The 20,239-nt window shown below is 36.1% G+C and overlaps 1 protein-coding gene across 1 annotated transcript in view; it reads right to left on the reverse strand.

The window, feature by feature from the left end:
- POSH (Plenty of SH3s) overlaps positions 1-20,239 on the reverse strand; it is a 70,221-nt gene that overhangs the window by 14,082 nt on the left and 35,900 nt on the right. The window contains exon 3 of the mRNA XM_068766928.1: positions 1,118-1,294. Coding sequence (XP_068623029.1) covers positions 1,118-1,294 — 177 coding nt within the window. The remainder of the gene's footprint in view (positions 1-1,117; positions 1,295-20,239) is intronic.

A 20,239-nucleotide genomic window follows, 5' to 3' on the forward strand; every position in this document is an offset into this window, starting at 1 on the left:
AGTGGTCAACTGTTTTAAAATCAGTAAGAAAAAGACCAATATTTAGCCATTTCCGCACATGCAGTGGTAGTCGTCCAACAAAGTTCACCGCCCGATAAATGCACATGCGGCAAATAATGCGAATTACACAACTACCACGTTAAATTACAAAACACGTGTTTCATCCCTCCACGGAGCATCTTCAGAAGTTATGTTACACCCATTTTGATTTTGCCAAACACAGACTCTGTGTTTGGCACTGGCGGGCGGTACACTTTGTTGCACGACTACCACTGCCTGTGCGGAAGTGGCAAAATATTGGTCCTTTTGTTACTCAGGATGGCCTTCCGCAAAATAACGCCTGATTCCATTAAATGTTTTAAAATCGTTTTCGTCACACTCAGGCACTCGGTCTGGCACTGGTTTAGAGTTAACTTTTTTTCAGTTTCGAGGTACATACACTATCCTTATTCTTATTCTAAACATGAAGATTATAACACATTATATTTTACATCTTTATGTTAACTGAAAAAGAAAAATGGTTTTTCCTTTTTTACACTAAAAGCTTATTATTTGTAAGGACCTAAGTCCTTTCTTTTTAATGTTATCATTAACTTCGTACCAGACTCTGGTTAATTTGATTGTGGTTTAACAAAATTGTTAGAATACCGATATAATTTGTAAACCTGGCGCGAATTGTAACTAGGTTGTATGATTGTTATTATAATTTAATTAAAAATGTAAATCAATATATTTATTTACTAAGTACATAGATATTGTATCTTTTTCAATTTTCGTCTAGTTTATATTACAACGAGGAAACCTAATTGTTCAGCCGTCCTTTACTCTAGGTAATAAACAATAGGTTTTCTCTCTGCCTATCGTAAAAGGCTGTTGTCGCCTCTTGCGTTAGGCCTGTAGGCATTGATTGCTCTCAACATGATATTGTCTCTTGCTGCTTTGGGTCATTGAGTATGCCTAGAAAGCTCTATCCTCCCTGAAACGCAATTTAAAAAGACATCGGAGCGTTGTATGGCAATACCAGGTGCCCTTTGATCGTACTGAGGACGTACAACGAATTAGTTTTCATTCATCTTCTGTCCTGAACAAGAAAAAATGAAATAATAAGACTTTTTACCTGTGAATGGCCAGTCCTGGGCGCACGCTGCACCACACTGATCTTTCTCGGTGCAGAGTTCTTCATGCCTTCGAGAATCCTCATGAGCAGGACGTTCGGAGGCAAGTCCTCCACCTTCGCCTCCACCAAAATACGACATTCCGGACATCGTAGCTCTTTATGCGATTCTACTATCACCTGAAACAAGAAATTGCTATATTAGTTAAATCAGATGGACAAAGTGCAAATTCAAAATATAACAAACTTTATTGAGGATAACAAATCGTCATAAGTAACTTATGTAGCACCTGTTTCCGTTTAAGTTGTAACGCTAACCCATTGTAAAGTCAAGTGTAGAGTTAAGACGCCGAGAAGTAGGTTACGATATACATTTCCACGAGGAAAGGCGCATATTGATCTCTCCCGAGACAAGGTCGCGAAGCGCCAGTGCTTCGTGTTGGGCCATGGAATCCTTAAGTAAGGGTTCATTAGAATAGTGTTAGGGTGTTCCCTTCCTGTAGTAAAAGGCGACTGAAAGTGACGGCAGGTTCTCGTTGAGGAGGGCCTTCATCTTGCCTTCAGGACAGCAATGCGAAGTAGTCTTGTGTTGATGCGACACAACGAGCATGCTGGAGGAGGTTCGGCTTCCCACCAGGCATCAGCGAGTTCCGTAGATCTAGTGGCTCCATGACCATCGACGGGATTTGAGTGGGTAAGATCCTACGTAACCTTATCCATCCCCCAGAGAGTAAGGTATCGTATGTTTATCCAGAAGATGTCCCTCGAAGCTAAAAAAGGGGAGATCTATAGATATATGCGAAACCGTTGATTTTAAGGCTGTATCTAAATATGACGGAGGATTAGGCCGGTCTCCGCCACAATTGTTTTACTACATAAAATTATATTGCCTGATTGCTATATAGCAACGATGGAATATCACTAGTATTTTAGTTGCTTCAGATGTAAATCCGACATGACTTGTCCTTGTACCATGCAAGGGTAAGAAAGGGATTTCCTCCATGAAAAACAAATACAAAATCTGGTTATTATCCTAGTACGTTACTTATTTTTATTGACAATTTTTATTGTGATCAAGCGAATACGCAAAAACTATACCTACCAGTAAATCTCAAGTTAGTTTGACCACATCGACCGCAGACAACTACTTCATTTGGACAATCTATTGATTGTAGGAAAAGGTAGTGGTAAGAGACCACGTGGCAGGTTATCGACCCGCAGGTCTGATCAAGTCAAATCAATAAATGAACTCGCTATTACTACTGCTCTGAGAAAAGCAGAGGGCACGGTAAGGAATGAGCTTGTCATTGAATCGGTCAATGCACGAGGGTTTCAAGGTAACTTCCTATACAAACGAAGAGACGACTGATAAGAAGAACCAATAATCAGATACCGTTAGCTAAAGACATTAATACGTCATTAATAATTAAGGATTTTCACATCCGTCACGAGTTTAGAACTTCGACTGGTGCTACCATAAAACCTTATTATCTCAGACCGTCTTCTTACTACTTAACAACATAAGTAATTCAAAATCTCAATACCCGCATCAGTTAGTCGGGAACAATGCTCCAAACAACTTGAAATTATTCCGAAGTAATACATATACATTATTCAAGTACAATGAGTTATTGTCGAACATTCGAGTGACGCAGAAGCTTTCTTGGAATATCAACCGTGTACGTTATCCGTTATACGTCAGTCTTGAATGCATGATATCAATTAACAGCAATGATATTTTTATTATTTTTTATCAGTGGACACTTACATCTACAGATATCCTTCGTCGAAAATGTGGATACGCGGTGAAGCAATTTCATGACACTGTCAGCAAACAGCGAAGGTAGACGTGATCGTGATGGTTTCGGTCGGCTAAATACTTTAAACAACAACGCACTGTATGACCCGTATTTCAATAGCATGGTATGTTGTTTGGTGGATAACCTTTTGAACCTTTTGGAAAACTTTTTATCAACGGTAGGTGGATGGGGACCTCGGGGCCCCAACTCCATGCGTTATTACGATCAGATCCAACTAGGCCAATATCGAAGTAGTGGAAGCGTAATAAAATGCAGAACATACTTTTCAAGATAATTCAGAACCTTTAATGAGTTATACGACGCTTAGAGGTTTAGACATCACAAAGAAAAATCATTTGTATTAAAATCGTAACCAGAGAAAAAAAAGATGAAACAACCAAAACTGCAAGCGCATCACGAGCTACCCGCGAAAACAAAGAGCCCTAACTCAAAGACTTTTACAGAATCTTTTAATCTCGTTCGTCTAACGGGCGGTATTTGTGGTTAGCTTTAAAAAAAACTCCACATAAGCATACGTCTGCGGCTTTTGAGAAAACATAGGAGACAGACGCGTTGCTTACATCTCGCGCCGTTGCGATAATCGTAGCACTTTTAAATATCACACCGGAACATTTTTGCGAACATTTTTCTGATGGATGCGGAATTTCACAGGTAGATGTTTTATGCTTGTTACGAACCACCTTTATAAAGTGATCATGACAGTTCGCTGGAGGTTGATCTCTTTTGCATAAGGAAGTCTAGATATGAACAAATCCGACAAGTTCCACAGTTATGGCTGTGAATTGATTAAACTGATGTGAAGTAAAAACCAATTATTCTTAAAAAGTGCTTATGTGACACTGCGTGCTCCACACTGTCATTTTCCATACGACATTTGGGCTTACAACGACATACGTTCTATCGACTTTGACGTTAACAGTTAACAAACGGTCGACAAAAATCCATAGAATAAGTACTTTGTATTACTTACTGCTGCCTCTGTTCTACATGTCCTCAACAAAGATTCAAGAAAGCAATTTCAAATTAAATCATTCTAATATTAGAAATGAGCTTAGAGGATGACAGGCCGGCCAACTCACTATAATGATAAGACACAGGGTGCCGTCTATACGGCGACATACGAGTGCAAAGGGTTAAGAACGATTTCAACTTTGATACATCCTAACATAATTGGTGACTAGAACAAAGTTTCAATACAACACAATCATTACAGAGAATCTTAAGTATATTTTAGAAATCAGAAAGCACCGGCGGTTCAACACTATACCACCGGTTATTATTTATACGCACAAATAAGTCTTAGAAATATACGTCTAACCTCAACAATAACTTTTTTAACAGTCAAGCCAGTTTACAACGCGTTCACGCCGACATATATAAAATATTTTTTTAACTAAATTTCGATATGTGATTAAACAGAGTTCAGTTATTTAATTGAAAACAAACCTAATGTAACGAACCCTGTTGTCTGTCGACGTAACTTCAATGATATTCTGAAGGCGACATGTCTGTCTTCTTTCTTTGGCTTCTTTCGATATAATGTCTCAAACCCGCTATATTTGTTTTTATTGGTTAACTAACCCTTGTGTAGCACGACGATGAAATCATTTAGTCATACCATCAAGTGATCAACTTTCTTGTACATTGAATCAAACAGTTTGCAACGCAAGACCACCCGCTGTAAGCATATCAAATGTGAAAAATGTTTGTTTCCTTTGGTAAATTCGCCTGCCTGAATGATTTCAACTTTGATACTAGTCCAGGTCGTAATAGTGAGACTTTCCATATTTTGGGTTAGTCATTGACGTTATTTCATCTGTAAGACGTCTACAGCTGTATGCAAGCCTCCCCATAGATTTCCAATAAGTCCAGTCAGAGTCCAGGAAATGGGCTGCCATCCAGCGTTTTACAACTTAATTAGGTACCTAATAGGTGGACCTGCTGCGCGCTGGATGGCACTTGGTTCCCGCTGGGTTTTCTGTCTTTACTAATGAGTGGAGTATACCATCAGAGATATTTGTGCAGTCTATACAGTGGGGCGAAAATTAAATGAATTCCTTTCACAACGTGCCGTAGAGCAGCAGAAACGTGTGTTGTAAAAGAGAAGGTAAACTCGCTGATGCCTGCAATATCTCTATTTTCCAGGAGGTAGATCAAGCAAAACCATTCGGGTAAGATTTCACTTATCAATTTTAAAGTACGTTGGTTACGTTATGCGTAGGAAAGATGAAACTATGGAGAAAATCATAGTGCGCTTTACTTTATAACTACAATTGTATTAGAAAATACAATTTCTTTTATAACTAACCATATATAGAGGACAAAATGATGATTTTAACATCTTTACATTATATCTCTCACGTTATACAATACGTTTTCTTTTCCTACGACCTTTAACCATGAACTGAGTCCGTTAGATCGAGCCATGAACAAGAATGTCATCGTACAATTTAAGAAGCTTATTCATTTATTCTTTTCACACTTGGTGCAATGGCGGTCTTAATGCCTTATAGGCATTCTCTACCTGTCAACCGTTATTTACATTTGATAATAAAATAACACAAATCATATGAAACACTTCATACTATGTGATCAGATCATCATCATCGGCCGAAAGCAAATTGACAAGTTAAAGTGGCAGTAAACACAACAGATGTTCGCTGCGGAGCCTTAAGGTTCTATAGTGAAAACCGCGGACCTGCAAGCGTAGAGTAGGACCTCTTGTTAAAGTCATCGCAAAACTCAGAAAACCAGGTCAACCAACCGATCATATTGTCAATTCATGGAGAGGCCTTTGTAAAAACATCGATCTTGTTAAAAAGATCTGTTTATCCAAAGTGAAATATTAAATGTATAATAATTGCGATACATAAATGTAAGAGAAAAGTTAAAAAAATCTGAGGCCTTGCAAATTGTAAATAGACCTGAAAGCAGTGATTGAGGATAGATGAAAGGTAATTAGAGTGGAAGAGAAAAATAGATCGAATCGTTGAATGAAACAATAGGAAGATAGATATTGTGATGAATGTGAATAAAAGAGAATGGAAATAAAAAAATAATAATAAAATAATATCCCTGTCCCCAACCAGATAGGGTAGGAAGGAGAGGTACCTAATAGCGGTGGCCATAAAAAATAAAATAAAATAAAAAACTAAATGTAGTATAGCTGTTCCTGGAAAGGGCATGTACTTTATTTACGTAAGGATGTATAAAGCAAATGAAACTGAATCAACAAATAAATAAATAGAGACGCGAACATAATAAAGTCTGACATTACACCCGGGGTAAGTGAATACGCGTCGAACGTCAGACGGAAGTTACGTAACCGGAGGCGCTGCACTGTCGAAACTCACCCGGATTAAGTGCACCGCGCCGAGCCAGAGCCGCGCAACTTCACATAATGCGATTTGCATATTAGCGCAAAGTAAACACGGTTTTAACTGAACGCTGCCGTAACGAACGACGGGATCATTCTGTTTATCTTTGTACTCTATCGGTAAATGGATCCGAATTAATAACCTTATTTCATAGGTTCAAACATACATGTATTTAGAAACTAAACAAATATTTACATTCATAAAGTTTATCCACAAAGTTTAACTACTGTATATACAGGTTGATTAGTTTGAGGTGTACAAGGAACATCTATTTCCAATCAGCCTTTATACAGTAATCACATCACTCTGAAACTACAAATGTCTGCCGGGCCAGATAGTTAATTTTAATATGTAGCGCTTCGAATTTGAATACACTTTTTCTGAATATATTGTCGACTCGTTATTAAACCACTGATTATTGGATTGGGCGTACATTAATTGATAGTTTTTACTTCTACAACCAATTATATATATAAAAGTGATTACAGAAGAAAAAAACCTACTAAGTTTCTTTTAGACTCCTCTAATATCGGCAGGCACTTTGAACCTTCGTAACCATGTACTTTTAGTGAAAGAATGTCAGTATAAGGGAGCTTATTCCGATTCTATGTTCTTTTAATTTAGGCTCATGGTATTTCATGATACACAAGGGATTACTACAATAATAATCAATTATTCCAGACAGGTTCATAGGGGGGAAAGCGGCGGGAAAAATAATTCCCCTCGTTACACCGCGCATACCTAAGGCGCGGTACAGCTGTTTCAAGAGCGCCAATTATAGCTTTATAATATTATCGGCATTTTAATAAAAAAATAATAATTTACTTATGTAATTATATACTGTAAAAATATGTTGAATGGATAATAATTCGAATAAATGGACAAATAACATAGATAAATCTTTTTCTGGGCTAAGTAATATTTATCGAATGCTGCTCAAAAACGTGTTGTTACTGTGAAATAAATGTGTGAACGCCGCGATACGACATTCCAATGTCCAGTTACAAAATATCCCACAGCTTATCGATTATCCGTAAAAATTCTCGTTGCCGTGTCAACGTAGCGCTCTCGATCGAGTAAAGATCCTTTAAAAATATCGGCGTAATACCGACTCTTCGATGTTAACGAGGTTGTTGAAATTAAATTTTTTATTGTAGTTTTTACTCGACACCTGGGTGGAGACATACGAAAACTTGAAGTCATCAGCCGGCGACATCATAGTGATGATTTTACGATTATTTATTGTAAGTGTGCAATTTGTAGGTAAAAGACCATGTAACTGCTTCGGAACAAAACTTGAAAGTTGCCACAACATCGAATGCCGGCGACAAGTCAAATGATCCGAATTAGCGCTACCGACGTCAAGCCAATAAATTTTTATAAATGGTGCGGAAGGCAAAGTGTTAATAGGAACAAACTTAGAAGCAATTACAAATGCGCATCTTTAATATATCTGCCTGTCATCATCACCATTATGTCACGAATAGGCCTCCTTACTACAAGATATAAGCATCTACCGTATAAAGTAAAATTAGGAATATTATTGTTGATAAAAATAAGCAATACATTGTCAGATAAGTAAAATTTAAGCGTAGTAATAAGAAATTAGACCGTTTAAAAATAAAAGATATATAAAAGCTACGAAGGGAAGTTAAAGATAAGGCAGAAATTTATTCATAATTGATAATCAAAAGAGAAAAGAAATCAAAGGACACCATTTCTGTGGTCTCCACAGTGATATATATTGCATGTGTATATTTATAATGTTTTCAATGTAAAATAAGCTTTATAGGTTCAAGTATTAAAACGTTTAGAATAAACTTGTCTACGTCGAGTGTATTCATTTAAATTTATACGTGTAGTAAAAGGTTTATTTCGCATCAAGCCAAATTGAACACGAGTATTTAAAGTTCACAGCAGACACCGGTGCCCTTTGTAGAGGTCAGAAAAAAAAATTGAAGCAGGGCTGCCAAAATATTCAAAATATTTATTTATATTTTTTTTAAGAATTATTTAATTCTCTTCATCGCCTTTGTGAAATGAATATAAACATATATACGAACTCCAGCGACAGACTTTGTCATTCTACAAGGTAGGCCTGTCGGCTTCCAATTAAAAAAAAAAAAAAAAAACTAAATCAATGTAACACATTTTAGAGTGATATTGATTAAATGTGAAATAAATGTGCTAACAAATGAATACATTTTAGCGCGAAAAATGTCAAAATTTCAAAGTAGTGCGTAATTTTCATTTTATTCATATTTCTTCCGTCGTTAAAACAACCTTCAAAATATTAGAAAACAATAAAAAAGATGAATGAAATAAGTAAAATCGTTCTCAAGTTATGACTTGATCGAGTTAAGCCATAATTATTTGATGTGAGTAAATAATGAAGAAAAGATTAATCAATATGCATTTATAAAGAAGTTAACGAAGCGAATGCACTGAGCATTGAATGATTCTTTTATAAATTTTCCCTTCTTCTCCAGGCAATCCAATTGCATTGATGGGCCTTTGTCATTATAAGGGTAAACACGTTTAATGAAATTATATATATATATATATATATATATATTGTTCAAAAATGTGCGGAAATAAATTGGCTGATAGACAGCCCTAACGCTTTAAATGAGACCTGGGTGCAACAAACGCTGCGTCTAAAAGATATTTTCTTAAAAATCCCGCAGAGAGGACGGAGGATGGATACGTAGGTAAACATTTCACAAATAACATTATTCTCGAAAGACTTGAGAAATAATTTAAGTCTTAGTAAATGAAAATATTTTATAAACAGCAAATTCATTCACAAATGATGGAACCTCCACAATAAAACTATACACTTTATTATAAATGAGGTTAACAAAAACATACGAAATTAAGTTAACAATTAATTGATTTATTATTACATAATCTCAGTTCTGTTTGGCGAGTTTGTCCAAAGGCTTAATTTCTTGTTCATTGGGTAGGCTAACATTGAGTGAGAACATTCACTACTGTATGATTACTTTTAAGAGCTTATCATCACTATGTCAGACGTTGGACGTTCACTGTTGAATATGGGCCCTTCTTTAATAGACTTCCAATAAGTCCTGTTGGAAGCGACCTATGACCAACATCTACCATCTACCTTAACAAAATCGTCTATTCAATTTGTTGGTGAACGTCCTACGCTGCCGTTGCCGGTCTGTGGTCTCCTATTCCTGAATTAGGGTTCAGGAGTAGGAGACCACCAGGCTCCAGCGGACTTACGCCCAATGCCACTTCAGCTTGTCAATCTGCTGTGCTATGTCAGTTACTAATGTCTAATCTGAGAATATTCTTAAATTAAATATGTATAATTTAAAACATTGTATTCCTCACAGTTTTTAGCAATCATTTACAATTACTTATTATTGATACAGAATGTTATCTGAAGGCAATATTAGTCTATCTAATCAAATGCTATTTTTAAGGTTACTATGTCAAGGTAATTTTGTCAAATAATTTAATTATAATATCACGTTCTGTAAAATGGTGTGTTTGTAATAACGAACTCTGTTTTGGATCTTCAGGATCTCCTATTGTACTTATTTATGTATATACATATATATGTAATTTAATCACAAAATGGCGAACAGATCAGTCTTCTGTAGAATTATTTTCGAAATTTAAATGCCGCCATTTTTAAAACCATCATTCCGGGGACTTCCTAATGCCCCGTTGCCCTGTGACTAAGACACGTAGTCTACGGATGATACGACTACACTAAGACAGAACAGTTTAATCAAAACTCTCCAAACCCATTGTATAACTGGCCACAATGGTCGTCAACTAAAATAAACTACAACCTCCAAATATTAATTATAGAAAAGTTTCTGGAGTTTCTTCCGCCAATTCGAACACGTCGCGATCCAGCCTTCTCGAGCGCCTTTAACTCCACCGACACAAGTTAAAAGCTCGGCAGCCTACCAATCCTGTAATATAGTAGAATGTAGCGGCCCGAGGTACCCGAGAAAGCCTTCAAGTTATCCACCTATAAAAGAGATTTTAGCTTAACGCTATCTGCGCTCAGACACTCCACTCCAACACTCGTTAATTGCAGAAGTAGGGTAATAAGGTGCCATTGAGTTTACCATATTAGCTCATTGTGTTCAGGATTAATGAGGCTACGACAACATGCTTAATTGGGAAGCATTACTTTGTTACGGTGTGTATAGACCTACAAGCTAGCAGAATTAAATTTTTTAGTGACAAACCAAACCAGGGTATTCTCGAAAACATATAACACAGTTATTACTTTATATAGCGTCTGCCTAAATCCGTAAAAGCCTGCGAAGTAACGATGCCCTCCCGGTATTTCCGGGGCTTGGTTACTATAGAAGTCTAGGCTACTAATCGCCTTCAAAACTTGGACACTTCAAATCCAGTAAAGTATTATGCATATTGACATTTTCTTCACGAGATTTTATTATTTTTTAATAACGAAAATAAAATAAGCTATCGGAACGTCCCACTAATAACCTAACATCCTGCTCATGTTATCGTTTTGTGACAAAAATTAAAAACGAAAATTTTTAGGTTGCTGGAGATTTGATCCATCTTATGTACAGTAGTAAATGTCGTTGCAGCTAGAATTATGATGATATTAAATACTTTACATAAGCCATTTGTCTTTTTATTAAAAAGAGAGAAAAAAACAATTATATTTAACTTTTTAATACTATGTCTAAACAAAAAAAAACTTACAGTTACAAAAAAGATAACCTCGAATCGTTTTTGCTTATTTCCTTGACGTTAATTTACTTTTGCACAAAACGACAGAAAAGTACAAAAGATACACGATTGGTTCAAATCATTGTATCTCTAAATAGTTTAAATAGTAATATATTACAAGAGAGCCGACCAAACAGAATAGCTGTTTATTCTATCAATTTGCATCTTATCTTCACCGCTTATCTGAATTTCAATAAGCGGAAACACAAAGTGTTCCACTTTAAAATGCGTAAATAATGGTGACGGTAGTGTTGAACAACCGAAAGATTAGGTTAAATTAGCAACTATAATTCAAAGACTGAACACAACGCTGTTCATCATCATCCCAGTTATAAGACGTCCACTGTTGGACAAATGCCTTCTTAAAAAAAATTGAAATATCCGGTTCTAGGTGGAAGCAACATGCGTCCAGTGTTTTTCAACGACCTTAACATATTCGACTTGTGAGTCGATGTCCTATTGCGATTACCAGTCCGTAGTCTCACCATAAGGCACCTGCGCCCATCTGCCACGCGATTTGCAGTCTTCCCACTGTACCAATCGGCAGGGTATAGTGGGCAGGGCTCAAAGCGCATGACAGATGGTTGGACGGTAATGGTGGATACTAATAAGCAGAATGAATAAGCCCAGGTGAATTGACAAAACAGTTATGTCGCTGAAAGTCGCTGGTTGCAGTGCAATACCCTATCGGCCATTGTGCCGATGTTTTAGAGAGAACTATGCCTTACTGTGGTGCATCTATCGAATGACAGAATGATCATGATGAAATAAATAAGTGAATAAATAAAACAAATTCTGTGGGCCGTACCTGTAAATCATACCACCATAATTTTCAACGATGATACTGTTTCATACATTAATAGTGAGATATAGCTAATGTTCGTAACATTGTCACGTAATGTAGAGTACGCGAAGGCGAAACGTAACGAAAATAAAGCGCGATCGTTGGCACGATCGCAAAGCGACCCCGGGGGAGACCGCGCCGGTCTGGCCGCACTCTATTATTTATAGGTACAGTGGAAACGTTCCGTGCAAATACCTTACGTAAGAGGTTCAACAGTTTAAAAGCTCTCCCAAGAAAAAAAAAAGGTGTCTCGAGTTTCTCAAACTAGCTGTTAGCACTTTAAAGCTGCACGCTGTTTATACTTTGAAAGATGTAGATATATACGAACAGCTTACGCTAGGTCCCTTTGAAAAGGTCTTTTAAAATGAATTTTTAGAAGAACTCGTTAATGCGGGGTAGGTCAAAGAGTCGTGCGAATTTAAATCTTAGTTAAATTATTCTTTCTGAAATGGCATAAGTTTGAAGTCTACAACAGCACGGCCTAGTTTCAACAAGATGACGCGACGTCCTATACATAATCACCGTCCACGAAGTCTTGAGGAGTTGTAAATTAAATGTTTAGTAGAAAACTGACATTGCGTCGAGATGACATTCCATACCTTCCCCGTAGCACAGAGCCGCGTTTACGCCAATAAATCGACAACAATTCTACAGCTTAAAAGCAGCACTCGTGAAGAAATTGCCACGACCTCACGAGTGTTTATATATATACATTTTAGGTGTATTAACCTATAAGTAAAATTGTAAATAATGATAAAACCCTGTCGTGACTCGCAGCTGGAAGAAGAAACATCGTTTTATATATACAAATTTTCATTAATAATCTTTGTAGTATTATTTGTAACAATATTTTTAAATTTGCCCAACTTAATAGCACATCTTGTACATTACAGTATATAAAATAATGTCGATCAAAATAATTACAATCATAAATACAATACAAGCGGAACCGATCGCCGCGAAACCAACCGGCTTGTAATTATTTCGTAAAGCATCGATTAGTTCTTAATGTCTTGCAATGTAATTTCAAAATTAACAATTTTATTAGACTAACTGAACCTACAGACGCTGCCCTGGTCTTAGCTATGAATAATTAGTACTATTATAAGGTTACTTAAACATTAACGAGTACAAAAGCAAAAAGAGAAAAAATATTTCTACAGACCCAACAGGCATATATTACTACTAGCTGATCCCGCAAACGTTGTTTTGCAAAAAAAAATTAAGTTTTTAATTAACAAATGTAAGGTAAGGGTTGATCGTAGAGGGGTGAAAATTTAGGTTTGTATGTATTTTTGTATGCTGTATCATAATAAAATAAAAACCAAAAAAAATGTCTAAAAAATTAAAAATAAAATTTAGGGGTGTTAGTGGTGGGGTTAGTTTAGGGAACCACCCTTATCACTTAGGGGTATGGAAAACAGATAGTAGCCGATTCTCAGACATACTGAATACGCATGTAAAATTTGGTAAAAATCGGTCAAGCCGTTTCGGAGGAGTTCAAGTTCGAACACCGTGACACGAGAATTTTAAATATTAGATATTTCAGAGTATATTCAGATTTTTGTTATTCAGATGAAGTGATTTTTTTTTAATAATATCAAAAAAATTACGAGCTCTACTATGTTTCTTATTAATTTTTTTCAATAGGTGACACTTTACGACGATTGTATAAACTTTTAATTATATCATATAATAAAGCTATTTTGACTTTGTAACTGTGACAAATGAAAAAAACCAGAACCCTAATGTTCGTTTCCAAAAGAAAGCCTGATAAATTAAAAAATATTTCAAAATAAGTGTAATGTAATATGTTTTGTTACACAACATTGTTAGTTCTATTTTCTGATGCGTAAATAAATAATGTTAGTGATTTTGCAACACGGGAACAGACGACATACATTCGGCCACAAAAAATATGGTTTTAAAATAGATGCAACATATGCTCAACGACTATTTTCGCAATTTATATATCAACATAGTAAATGAGCACTGGAATTTTTTTGCCTTACAATTTTTTTCAAAATATTAGAAAACTTAAAAAAGTCTGAATGAAATCGGTAGTCTTTCTCAAGTTATGACGTCACAAAGGGAAAAAGAGTCAATTTTTTATGCTGCATAAACTCTCTCTCTCTCTCTCTCTCTCATGGACTAATAGAAATAAATAATATAAAATTCCGGGTAAACCTTATTAATTGATGTAATGTCTTAATAATTAACACAAATTTAACAAAAAAAAATTGTTTTCTATTTCGTATACTGCAAATCTAGTATTGTAGGTGATTATATATTTTTATTATTTTGACATACACGGTATTAATTTACTCTGTGGTTTGAACAAGGAAAGAAGTGTTTCTAGTACTACAAATAAATTAACGCATGTTCGTTAAAAATTGCACATCAAATTAACCATACATGGAAACTTTATCCGGTTACTTTGTTAAAAATACTTTTAAAAATCTGAAAAAAAAAAAATAATAGGAAATTCTTCCACAACTAGCAATGTAAAAACTAACTTCCCTCAATTAACAATAAATAAGTGATATCTTGCATTTAACTTTACTTCGTGAAAAGGAGGCCATCTTTACCAGCTATCAGACGTTATAGAAATATAACAGCTATAATTAGCAATATTGATACGACAAGTAAACACGCACATTTAAATATAAACAATGACATATAACAAAGTTTCACAGAGTTTATCTTGGTCTTTGCAAGTAGTTGAAGAAAACATTACATAATCTAATATATAAAATTCTCGTGTCACGGTGTTCGAACTTAAACTCCTCTGAAACGGCTTGACTGATTTTTACCAAATTTAATATGCGTATTCAGTAGGTCTGAGAATCGGCTACTATCTATTTTCTATACCCCTAAGTGATAAAGGTTGTTCACACTTAAATTTTTTTTTTTTAACGACATTTTTTGTTTTTATTTTTTTATGATACAGCAAACAAGAATACATACAACCATAAATTTTCACCCCTCTACGATCAACCCTTATTTTTTATTTGTAAATTAAAATATCAATTTTTTTTTTGCAAAACAACGTTTGCGGGATCAGCTAGTATATATGTAAAGATTTCTTACGTTCTTGACAATGATGCAAACAAAAAAAGGTGCCATATACTATGACAAATAAAAGAAGTTATTTGATTTCTTCCAGTCTACTCTAGTGATCTCTCTCGGTTTGGGCCTCATTGGCAAATTCACAGTAGCCTAACGGGACATAAAGAGGGCTATATTTTAGATTTCTCCATTTGATCGAATCGAAAATGACTATATCCGTAGACGAACGAAAGTAAGCAACATAGCCCCGGAGATTGGCAAATTAAAGTGGCAGTAGGCAGGCCATATAGAGCAACAGGTGGCCGATCGGCCTTAAGGTTGTGGATTGCAGACCACAGACGGGTAAGCACAGTGAAGACGCTAGATGCACGCCGCTTCCAAGCGATTTTATTGGAAATCTCTGGTGGAGGCCTATATCTAGCAGTAGACATCTTACGGCTGATATGATGAAGAATCTGCACTGGGAACGCTGGTTAAAGGGCTATTTGTACTCTCCACGAATGGCTTTTTCCTGTTTCAATAATTGTAAGATAAGTCCAATTTGCAGAACAATTTACGTCGATGAAAAAATATCTCGTTTAGAAACGTGCGCGATCAATCATTCGCGGCAAAAAATCGAAAACAATTACAGCAAAGTTTAGTTGTTTCCGAACGAGCGTCCCTTCGATTGGATGTAATCTATCACGCGAAGCCCGGGCACGCCGTTTCCATTACCCCCGGTCGCTAAACGGGTCAACGTACTCCTTTTTTGCGATGCGGATCTTTGTTAATGGTTGTTGAGAATTTAATTAATTTGTTATAAGGCTCTTTAGAGCCGATGATTTTTACATCGGTCAATAAGTTCCTAACAATCAAAGTGTGCACTGAAACAATTGTGGTCCACGCTGCCGCCGCGTGTTTTGACGTCGAACTGAAGGAACGGAGCTGCCGATACCCTCAACCTCCCGTCTCGTTGCACGCCTTAAGTATGCTGTTTCATTATCACTATAATACATTGTATAAGAACAATCATACTGTCTACGAATTTGACTAATCGCATCAAAAGGGCGCGGCCAACACCCCCCCTTCCCACAACTCGTCTCGACGCACGCATACCTATGGCGCGGTACATCGGTTTCAGTAGCACTATTATGAAGACAGTTGGCGATACCTAACGCTCTACTTGAATAGGAAACCCCCACACCACGAACGCGAATCTATTCTTGTGAACACGTAGTATGCAGAGCCCAGAGCCGAGGTTTCCCAAAACACGAAGGTCTTCGTTAATTTAAGAAGTTAAGGGTATCCCAACGAACTAGCGGATTCTGCAAATGCCCCAAGCCGAGGTTTCCCAAATCCAAGATCTTCTTTAATTTAAGAAGTTAAGGGTATCCCAACGAACTAGCGGATTCTGCAAATGCCCCGAGCCGAGGTTTCCCAAATCCAAGATCTTCTTTAATTTAAGAAGTTAAGGGTATCCCAACGAACTAGCGGATTCTGCAAATGCCCCTCGCTAAAGCTAAATCAAAAAAAAAAGAAAAACAAACGCCGGCTAACCAACAAAAACGCTTCTTTTTTTAAATATCTATGTTATGCAGTGGACTGTAATTTATAGGTCCGACGTATAGTTCCCATAACAACAGCGGCACCGTATCCGTCGGACGCGAAAACCCGTGAGAGAATCGTGACGTGCACTCGAGTACACGCGGGGTACGTTCCGGACCGGATCCGGCCGCGCGGGCCCCGGTACCACACGCGCTCGAAGGAATGTCGTTTTTTTGTTTACACGCTACGTTTCCCGCCGGGTAACAACAATTGGGTAGTCATTGAATATCTCAATATTAGGCATGTCTTTCATCTTTTGTAACGTTGGAACAAAAGTCTCGAAGTTTCTACGGGCAGTAATACTCCACGCTGAGCGTGTACTGGTTATGTTTTGTAATATATTTGTAAGAAAAAAGCCCAAAGGGTTGTAAGAAAAAAATTTATTTTTATATAATCACTCTGTATAGGGTGATCACTGAAATATATTACTTCTGGCAGTACAAAGTGTAGAGAGACATTGTCAATGATAAGAAATTTTTATATTTTTTAATCCCAATTTGAAAATTGCTTTTACTTACTATATTATAATAACGCTGTTCAATATTTCCGAGACAATTGATTTTTGGATAGGGTGTACAATACATTAAATGACAAATAATAAATATCAGATGTGTACGATCGACAATAGCAGATAAGTACGGTCTAAAATAGCAGATAACACGATCGAAAACAGCAGATATGTACGATGGAACTAAGCAGATTTACGATCGAAAATAGCAGATATGTATAGTCGAACAAAGCAGATCCATATGACCGAAAATAGCGGATTAAAGATCGAAAATAGCAGATATACGCTATGCTGTAGGCCAGTTGAGGCTATTATTTATGCTCGCTTGTATTTAATACTGTCATTACCTACGAATAAATAACTTTACTCGTAAATTGAACGTACGGCAATGACAGTTAGTTGAATATTAAAATTACTTTCACATATTCATTCACTATATTCATTTCAAAGTATACGATGACACGAACGAATCCTTTTCTCGAAAAAAAATTAAATAACAATAGATTAAATGTAAAAATTACTTCGGCAAAAACATTTGAACACCGTCCTCGAGTATTCTAAAAAAGGCTGCCGTTACATTTTATTGATAACATTCGGTAAAAGGATTCTTCGAAAATTCCCTGCTGAGAGGGTTGCCTCTTCAATGTCAAAGAGTTATGAGCTAAAACGAATAATATCTTAAAAATATAAACTAGCATATATATATATATATATATATATATATTAGGAGGACCGAAAAATAATGTCGTTTCTGTCGACATATTTTACAGAAAAACCTATTGATTTTTACCGCTCCGGCTTTGAAAATTTGTATACTAGATGTCAAAAGGTTGCTGATAACGAACGTGAATATATTGTTGATCACTGATAAAAACTTATTAAAAATGTAGTCGTGTGAATTTAACTTAAGAAAACGACATTACTTTCCAGTACTACCAATACAATCAGAGTGTTATATAAATACATTTAAAAAACTTTTAAATTAAACGGTTTTTTGATACCCAAATTTTGGTGGTTGTGGAAAAATATGTACCCGTTCCAATATGGCGGATATTGGAACGGCGTCCATCTTGAATTTAAAAATTCGACATAATCGTGTTTTACTAGTGTAGCCCTTTCATTTGATACCCATATTGAGGGGGTTAAGGAAAAATATGTAATCCGCCATTTTGTATCGGCGGCCATCTTAGATTTATAATGTTATTGATTTTATTATATTGTATTGTCATCTAAATTAAATGTGTGTACCAAATTTCAGATCAATCTGACAACGGGAAGGTGCTTAAATTTCGCTCAAAATCGCCACTATATTGCGCTGCCTGCATCTAGCGACAGATAGGACGGTGAATAGTAGGGCCTTGAATAAAAACTAAAATAAGTTATAATATCCCTGTGTTTATTAATATTGGTATTTACATTATTATTACCTATTAGTATTACTATTATTATTAAAAACTAGTATTAAAACACTCTTAACGCATTCCATGCCATGCGGGGCGTATACGACCCACGCTGCACTTTCCGTTCAGGCCATTTGCAGTTCTCATTGAAAAATAAAGGATTTTTAAACAAATTAATTTTAGGGTCGAATATAGATAACTTCACATCACGTATACGCGTATGTAATGCATATTAAAATTTATAACTTTTTCCCGCTAATTATAGCTTTGCAGTGTTAAAAATATGTAAACCATATGCCTTAAACAATTTTTTTTATTGTTAAGTGTCCTATACGTCCCACGCGGCCTGAATGGAAATTCTTCAAAAATTGCCGTAGCACGGTAAGTGTTAACTTTTCGTCTTTGATGACGCTTAACTATATGGATATGTTTTATAGATACAACACTACGTTTGTACTCTGCGAATTGATGAATGGGGTATATTTCGACCGGTATTCTATCATTATCTACGAGGACATTTCGACAGACACAATAGTACTACCAATTCTACCGAAGTACCGCGCCTGAGGAAAGCGCGGCGAGAGGGAAGGGCAAGGAAAAAAGGGCGTGAGCGGTGCCGCGGCTGAGCTTCGACGGCGAACTGACGTAACGGTGCGGCCGATACATCCGGTCCCCCACTTCAATCACGTTGCGTGGATACTTAAAACGCGGTAGTCGTTTCGATAACACTACAGTTGTACACCTATCCCCCGATTTACACGGTATTTGTTTTACACGTTTTCGCTTTTACACGATTTTCACAAAAAAATTTAAGCCATTGTTCATAAGCGATTTTATTACCATCTCTCATAATGTAAATATTTCTGCTTCAAACATCAAATCGGCACAAATAACTTCGAGTGATGAAAGTGAATTCGAATCTTCAATTCCGAAAAAAAAATGAGAGTAATTTCTGACAGTGATAAAGGATAATAAAACACATTTGGTTTTATTTTTTGTTCTTCTGTTTAATGTATATTGTAATTTAATAAAAAAAAACCGTGTTTCCGTAATATATTAAATATTTAAACTAGTCAATGCATTTTATTTTTTATTTCCGTGTACGTCTAAAAATATTAAAAAAACTCACAACTGTTAAATAGCAAAATTATGGATTTTCTGCAAGATTTTCGATTTACACAGTTCTGACTTGAAAGTTTTAATTTTCGATTTACACGTTTTTCTCAGGAACGTATCTACCGTGTAAATCGGGGGATAGGTGTATTATGATTTCCCCACAAGCATGCCTTATGTCTTATATCATTACAATTACTCATACAAAAATATAATTTACCGAAGTAACCTTAAGTAAATTACAACTTGTTAATACCAGCTTGTCAGTTAAACTGGCGTGTCCTCGTGTCGAACGATCGGCAAGTGACAGGTGTCCCGACAATACACACCCTCCCTTTCGCCGCAATAAATGCAAGGCATGGCTTTCTCTTTATCGATGAGAATACCAGTTTCGCGGTTACACGTATATATCGCCTTATGCACACGACAGTAATGTGATAAAGCAATTATTATTATTCAAATATAATTAGAAATAAATATATTTTTGGTAACAAACACAAACACGACTTTATAAAAAGCCAACTTGGCAATATGTTATTCTATTACTAGTAATGACTTCGGCATAGAAACGGCGTCCTAATATGAAGCAAGCTTACGGTCACTCAACCAGTCACGGAGAATGCTACACCCAATATTTCTCTATAGCAGGGCTTCTTAA

Source organism: Battus philenor, unplaced genomic scaffold, assembly GCF_028537555.1.
Source record: "Battus philenor isolate CCGP_79_NKW_IND1 unplaced genomic scaffold, ilBatPhil1.0.hap1 SCAF_22, whole genome shotgun sequence".
Lineage (NCBI taxonomy): Eukaryota > Metazoa > Arthropoda > Insecta > Lepidoptera > Papilionidae > Battus > Battus philenor.